The sequence below is a fragment of the Antrostomus carolinensis genome, unplaced genomic scaffold (genome assembly GCF_000700745.2).
Source record: "Antrostomus carolinensis isolate BGI_N321 unplaced genomic scaffold, ASM70074v2 scaffold18272, whole genome shotgun sequence".
Taxonomy (NCBI): Eukaryota; Metazoa; Chordata; class Aves; order Caprimulgiformes; family Caprimulgidae; genus Antrostomus; species Antrostomus carolinensis.
In genome coordinates this window covers 15407-22422 of record NW_010297762.1, presented here as the reverse complement: position 1 = coordinate 22422, position 7016 = coordinate 15407, and the positions used below count along the sequence as shown (strand labels likewise).

The 7016-nt window shown below is 56.7% G+C and overlaps 1 protein-coding gene across 1 annotated transcript in view; it reads right to left on the bottom strand.

Moving 5' to 3' along the window:
• The window catches only part of LTBP2 (latent transforming growth factor beta binding protein 2), a gene marked incomplete at both ends in the record, with an annotated part of 21283 nt that overhangs the window by 4441 nt on the left and 9826 nt on the right, over positions 1–7016 (bottom strand). The window contains 9 exons of the mRNA XM_010162247.2: positions 1040–1171; positions 1401–1523; positions 1625–1750; positions 2061–2183; positions 4625–4750; positions 4942–5064; positions 5273–5392; positions 6351–6470; positions 6886–7014. Coding sequence (XP_010160549.2) covers positions 1040–1171; positions 1401–1523; positions 1625–1750; positions 2061–2183; positions 4625–4750; positions 4942–5064; positions 5273–5392; positions 6351–6470; positions 6886–7014 — 1122 coding nt within the window. The remainder of the gene's footprint in view (positions 1–1039; positions 1172–1400; positions 1524–1624; positions 1751–2060; positions 2184–4624; positions 4751–4941; positions 5065–5272; positions 5393–6350; positions 6471–6885; positions 7015–7016) is intronic.

Genomic DNA, 7016 nt, shown 5'->3' with positions numbered 1-7016 from the left:
GGTCTGGCTGCCCCACTCACTCCCCTACTACGAGTGTATGTGTTAAGCAAAGCTTCCTGCAACACCCAGAGCTGCAGAGAGGCCACGTGGACAGGGCAACAGGATTGGGGTGGGAACGGGAAATGCATGGGAAGCATGGGAGGTGGCTGGCAGGGGTGACTTAGGGTAGTGCAGGTCACCACAGAGGAGTAAAGGGACACAGAGCCTACAGGCTCACACCAGCAGGAGATACAAGGGCACAACTGAAGTGTGTGGGGCAAGTGCAGACAGATCTAGGATGATACCCTCCTGCCCCATTCTTCTTGACCTGGTCCTTCTCCAACTGCTATAGTGCCAGGGAGTAATCTCTGCCTTGCCCCAGCCTGGTGGGGTTGCACAGTCACAAATGGGTCCTCTGCTTGCAGAGGGCAGGTTCACAGCCTTGCTGGCTGCATCCTGCTCCCCTCCTACCACTGCACGGGACAGATTCCCCTGGAGCAGGCAGAGCAGCCACATGCCCTCAGCCCACTGCTCCCGAGGCCAGGAGCAGCTCCACATGCTAAGTCTGAGTCCTGGCACAGCCCTGAGCCCAGAGCTGGGGGGAGCCTCACAGACTGCAGCAATCCCTTTGCTCTTTCTTTTTTGCTGGAAACTGAACTCCAAACCTGGATTCCCCAGTCTAGCACACAATGGTACCGGCAGCCTTTCCCCTCACCCAGCCTTGCCAGGCAGGGGACTGGCACAGGCAGCAGCCCCAGCAAGCAAAGCTTACAGGGAGCTGTGGTCCAGCCCCAAGCCTGGAATGGCTGTAACCTGCCCAGGACTCTCCCCAGGCGGAAAGCAGCACAATGCAGTGTCTGTTCCAGATGCCAGGAAGAGAGAAGTCTAGACACAAGCAGGCAGCTCAGCCAAGAAAACAAACTCTCAGCATTATCTGCCTCTCCACCAGCCACATGCTTCCTCCTCCTCCTCCTTCTCCCCCACGCCCCTGGCAGAGATGTCCCACAGCCACCCTGTCCCTGCCAAGAGGAGAGACAGGGACACTCAGGGCTGTACTCACCGATGCAGTCACCCAAGGGGGTCCAGTGGAAGCCGGGCTGGCAGCCCATGATACAACGGTAGGAGCCCAGGCTGTTCTGGCACCGCCATGTGCCGCAGATGGCATCCCCGTACTCTTCACACTCATCCACGTCTGCAGGGGGGAGGCCAAGGAGATGAGGATGGTCAGATGGAGACCATGCTTGCTCACTGCAGCACCTGGGTCAAGTTCAGCTGGCCAGAGGCCCTGAGCCACTGCTAGTCCTCCTTACAAGTCACCAGCAACCTTGTGTGCTAGGAGCCAAACTGCCCTCCTCCCTGCACTGGCTGCATCCATCCCCCCAGATCCCAGAGGGCCGATCTCCCCAGTGATGAGCTCTCACCCACGCAGTCATCAGTCTCCTGGGAGTGTTTGAACCCATTTTCACACAGACACCTGTAGGAGCCTTCTGTGTTCAGGCACTGGCCTTGTGAGCACCGGGACTTGTCTGTGCATTCGTCCACATCTGCAAAATCAAGCCAAAATCAGGCATCAACCTGGATCTCACAGCAGAGGAAGGAGCAGAGGGCAGGACCCGAGGTACGTCCCTGTCATCCTCCAGCTCACCTTGGCAGCTGACTCCACCAGCTGCATTCGAGAAGCCAGGAGCACAAATGCAGAAGTAGGATCCATGACCATTGAGGCACTCGCCGTTGGGGCTGCAGATCTCGCTGTTCAGGCACTCGTTCACATCTGCAGAAGGAACAGAGTCACGGCCATACACCCAGCTCCAGGGGACATCCTTCCCCTAAGCCACACGGATTCCCCCTCCCCAGTCTCTTACAGGCAGCCCTCACAGGGCTCCTGCCCCCTGCTTTTCCCGCCATGGAGACAGAGACCTTCCCTGTCCATGGTGATCCTGCATTTGGCTACAACCTTACAGGTGTGCCATGCATGGTGGCATCACCTGCATTGGCACTGGCATCCCTGCCGAGAAAATGGGGGGATCTACAGGGAGGCTGTATGTCCTGGACCCAGAGGGTTGCAGGGATGGGGTTCATACCTTGGCACACGGTGCCATTGATGAGCTCGAAGCCAGCCTGGCAGCGGCACTCGTAGGAGCCCGGGGTGTTCCTGCATTCCCCCCCCAGGCACTGAACAGCAGGGTCCTCACATTCATCCACATCTGCCAAGCAGAAAGGCACAGCACAGAGTGAGGCCCCAGCTCTTGCTGCCATTGGAGAAGATCCCCACCCAGAGAAGCCATAACCCAGCTACTGGCGTGAAAGGTGGGTCTGAGATGCCCTCCCAGCCCATCCTGTCACAGTGAGATGAGGGCAGAGACTCCCTGTTACTGGGGTGTAAGGAGTCAGCCCAGACCCTTCATTCCCCTCCATCACAGGGCCCAGGACAAACCAGATCCCAGCACCCAGTCAGTGGTGCCCAGTGACAGGATCTGAGGCAATGGGCGCAAACTGAAACACAGGAGGTCCCATCTGAACATCAGGAAACACTTTTTAACTTTGAGGGTGACTGAGCACTGGCACAGATTGACCAAAGAGGTTGTGGAGTCTCCCTCCTTGGAGATATTCAAAAGCCATCTGGACATGGCCCTGAGTAACCAACTCTTGGTGGCCCTGCTTGAGGCAGGGAGGGGGTGGACAAGATAATCGCCACAGGCCCCTTCCAACCTCAGCCACTCTGTGATTCTTTGAGCACAGGGATACTGCTAACCCCAGTGTCCATCCCCAGCAGAGCTCTGCACTGGATGCCACAACCACCAAGAGGCCAGCGCAGAGCCACAGCTGCTGACAAACCTTCTCTTCAGCCAACTGCACAAGAACAAACATCAGAAAAGTAACTCAGCACCAACCACACTTTCTGTGGCTCTGCTTTCCTACCTGCCAAACTTGCCTACAATGTCCTTCTCCTGGCAAAGCTGGCCAGGGCCCTACATCAGCTCTTACCCAGCTTCAGAGCTCCCCACAAACCCTCTCCCACCCAGTTCCACCAGGCCTTGGTCAGAGCCTGCTGGTGCTGTGAGGGTTTTGCTCACAGCAGAGGAGAGAGAGGTGCTTTCCCTCTAACAGAGGGCCATGTGCCAGCAGACTGCTGTTCCCTACCCATGGAGGATGCTGCTAATCAGAAGGATGGGCTGGTGTGCAGGCAGCAGAAGACATGCTAGTGGAGAAGGTCCTTGCTGTACTTTTTGCCCTGCCAGGAGCTAAAGCCCTGAGACTGGCAGCTCCTGAGGGCAGAGCAGGGACATTCTCTTCCCCTTCACAGAGCACTGAGGACGCCACAGGCATAAATGAGCATCGCTTCCTACTGCCTCGGGGCAGGATTCCCCACTGTTCATCCTCAAAGGGTTGCAAGCAGCAATATTCTTGAATTCTTCTGGAGATGAACCACAACCTAGTTTATTTATCACAAAACCCTTATCATTTTTCAAATACGATTCCCAGATCCACAGACAAGGCCACCAGCCAAGGCAGGGAAGAACATGCCATCCTGCCATAAGGTCAGTGTGACCCAAACAGTACCGAACTCTGATAAGGTGCCCTCGTGACATGGCTGGGGCAAGGTGGCTGAGAAGGGGCTCACATGGAGTCTTGGGAAAGGGGGAGGGCAGATGGAAGGGATCAAATCATGGGTTTTCCATTGCACCCAAAAATCTGTCAAAAAATAAGGTAATTTCATGCTGGCTTTCTCAGACACCAAAACAGAGAAGAGAGGGAGGAAAGCCTCCCTCCTCCCCCAGCTGGAGGCCCCCACACAAGGATGTTTCTGAGAGTCACATCAAAGGCAAGATCTTCTGTTTTGCCAGCTATGTGCAGGCTGCAGAGATCTGCAGTGCTCCAGAGAGAAATTCACAGCACTGGCCACTCTAAACAGCCAGCTTTGCCAGCTCTGCTCCCTCCTTTCCCTTGCCCCAAACAGGGAATTTGCATCAAGCCATCTCAAGCCCAGGATGTCCCCTGGGGGCAGCCATCAGGGAAGGAGTTCCCCTGCCTGTGCTGGGGCAGTCAGGCTGGGATGGGGTGCTCTCATGTCTGAGCAAAGCAACCAACACAGATCCATGCTGGTGTTAACTCTCTGCCACGCGTACCTGGCACAGCAGAGCCCTTGAACTACTCTTTCCATTTTAAACATGTCCAAGTTACATTAGGGGCTGGGGAAAAAGATGAAGTCTAGGTGCCCAGACTCTCCACTGGCTGTAGACCCAAGGTTTTTCCCTCTGTTGAGGACCTATGTTTGGGGCACATGCTTCCAGGCACACAGTTCTGAACTCAACCATACTCAGCTCTTCTTTGTCCCTATTTCCAGGCCTCCTGTACTCCTCTGGCCTTTGCCAGCATCCCCCAGGTCACCATTAGTCCAGGGAGTCTCATCAGTGAGTCCTGGCCCCCCATCCCTCTCCTGGGTGAGGAAGATCACCTTCCTGCTGCTCTAGGTGACATCTGCTTGCAGCCCCCAACTCTGCTATCTGCTGATCGGAGAGCTAAAGAGCTGGAGAAAGATCCTGAAGCTAAAGAAGTCCCCAGGCCTCACCAATAGCCCAGCTATGGCAATGTCTCTTCCCTCATTCCCTCCAGCACCTGCTCCCTGTCCCTGGGAAAGGGATACCTTCACATGTGCGGCCATCTCTGGACACGGCGTAGCCGGCATCACAAGCCATGCAGGAGTAAGAGCCCTCGGTGTTGAGGCAGAGTCCAGAGGGACAGGCAGCCCGGGCAGCGCACTCATCGATGTCTGCATAAGCGTACAAGGGAGAGTGGGATGAGTGGGAAGGATCTGGAGGAACTACAGCCAGGAGCAGATGTGTTGAGAGAACCAGCCAACACAGTAACAAGGCCTCGGGCAGAGCCAAGAAAGAGCCCAGGGACATCTGTGGGCTGGGTGTGTGACATTTCAGAAGGTCTGGACTCACGGCTCCCCGGTACCTTGGCAGCTCTTCCCGTCAGGTGCCACCTCATAGCCCCGGTAGCAGGAACAGCGGAAGGAGCCGTCTAGGTTGACACACCGTCCATGAGCACAGGTCCCCTCCGCAAGACACTCGTCCACATCTGCATGACATAGCAGATAGCAGTATGGAATGGGAAGGTGCTCAGGGCCATCCCTGCCACCCAAATTGTGAGGGCACTGTGCCCTGACCACACGGGCTGGCAGCCCACAGGAGGAACATGCTGCCCCTGTCCCTGTTCCTTTTGAGGCTTGCAGTGAGCACTGCTGTGAGGGGTGAGGGTGTGCCCAGAGACAGCTCCCATTCCTCACCAACACATCTCCCGTTCCTGGGCCGGTAGCCATCCCCACAGCTGACACACTTGTAGGAGCCCAGAGTATTGACACACTTCCCATGGGGGCAAGGGCTGGGATCCACGCACTCGTTGATATCTGCCAAGAAACACACTCCTTTCAGGCTCCTGAGGACGAACAGCGCAGCCTACTCCAGGGTGGTTCTTCCAGCTGGATGCTCAGATCCCCCCCTCTGGGGGACAGCAATGCCCAAGAGGTGAGATGAGTTTGCCAGAGCTTGGGCAACACTTCTTATAATCCCATTTATCACTCAGGATCCTACACCCACACCCACACCCAAGGGCTGACATAATCCAGCAGCGAAACCTGCTGCCTGCCACTGGATGTTGCCAAGGCCAGGAACGTGCGGGGGCAGAGAAAGGGATCAGTGAACATCTGCACAGGGCTGTTTCATCAAGGACTTTCATGACTATGATTAGGATGCAGCCTCCAGCTCAGGAAGTCCTTAAGGCAAGTGCTTTCTGAAGGCTGTGCGGGGGGGAGCAGCATTCTGTGCATGCCCTGTTTCCTGTACTGCCTCCTAAAATAGTCTCCCACTCTCTGTTGGAGATGAGCTACTGAGAAAGGAGGATCTTTGGTCAGGCACATCGTACGTTCGCAAGGTTGAATGCTCTGAAGGGCCCAGGTCGTGCCATGTGAGTGGGATGCTGTGGAGACAGGTGGCCTGAGTCTCTGAGCCTGCCCTCCCTGCGGTCCACTTGCCAGCATGAGGGTCTGGTGACAGAGTAAAGCTGGCATGAAAACACATGGGCATCTCCTTCCAGAACAGGAAGCCAGCATGAGCTGGTTGGGGGAAATCTCCCTGGGGAGGTGGAAGAGGACCTCAGGAGAACTCCCCTCTCACAGCTCAGGAAAGCCTGTCCCTCCTGCAGGCAGAGGAGAGGACAGACAGCCCTCAGGGGGGCAGAGAGCAGACAAACATGGGGGAATCCTTCCTCCCTTCCAGAAGGAGACATGCAGCATGGAGAAAAGGAGGTGTTCAGCCCTTCACAGGGTGGGTTGGAGGGGTAGGGGAACAGGGAGCACCAAGCTTCACCTTCACACTGTCCTCTGGGGCCCATGGCAAAGCCCTCCTTGCACTCGCAGCGGTAGGAGCCGGGAGTGTTGATGCATCGCTGTCCCCGGCAGGTAGAGGGCTGTTCACATTCATCTCGATCTGGCAACACACAGGAGACCATCCTGAAGTCTTCCCCGTCCAGCATGGGGAAGGCTGGGTGCAGGAGAGGAGCTGCTCCACCTGCAGCAGACTCTGCCTAGGGGACCCATGCCAGGGCTCTCCTCCATCCCCCGTCTGTCCTTGCAACCCCTTGCCATGAAGCAGCGATCAGGGCTGGCATCACAGGCTCCTGCCCAGATCTCTATGGGCAAGGTCCTGTCCCTGAGCGAGGAGAGGGAACCCCATGGATCAGGCTGTCTGTGGGCAGGCCTGTGGGGAGGGAGGGTGTGCAGGTGTGTGTGCAGGTGTGCAGGCAGGTGTGCAGGTGTGCGTGCATGTGGAGGAGAGAGCATGAGCAGGAGACTGGGGAGACCCTGGGGAGGTGGCAGCGCTGTGCCAGGCAGACACCACTTACCCTGACAGATCTGCTTGCCCTCCAAGACAGCCAGGCTGTACCCAGAGTAGCAGAGGCACAAATAGGAGCCCACACTGTTGATGCAGCGACCTCCTCCAGCGCAAGGATCTTTCAGGCACTCATCTTCATCT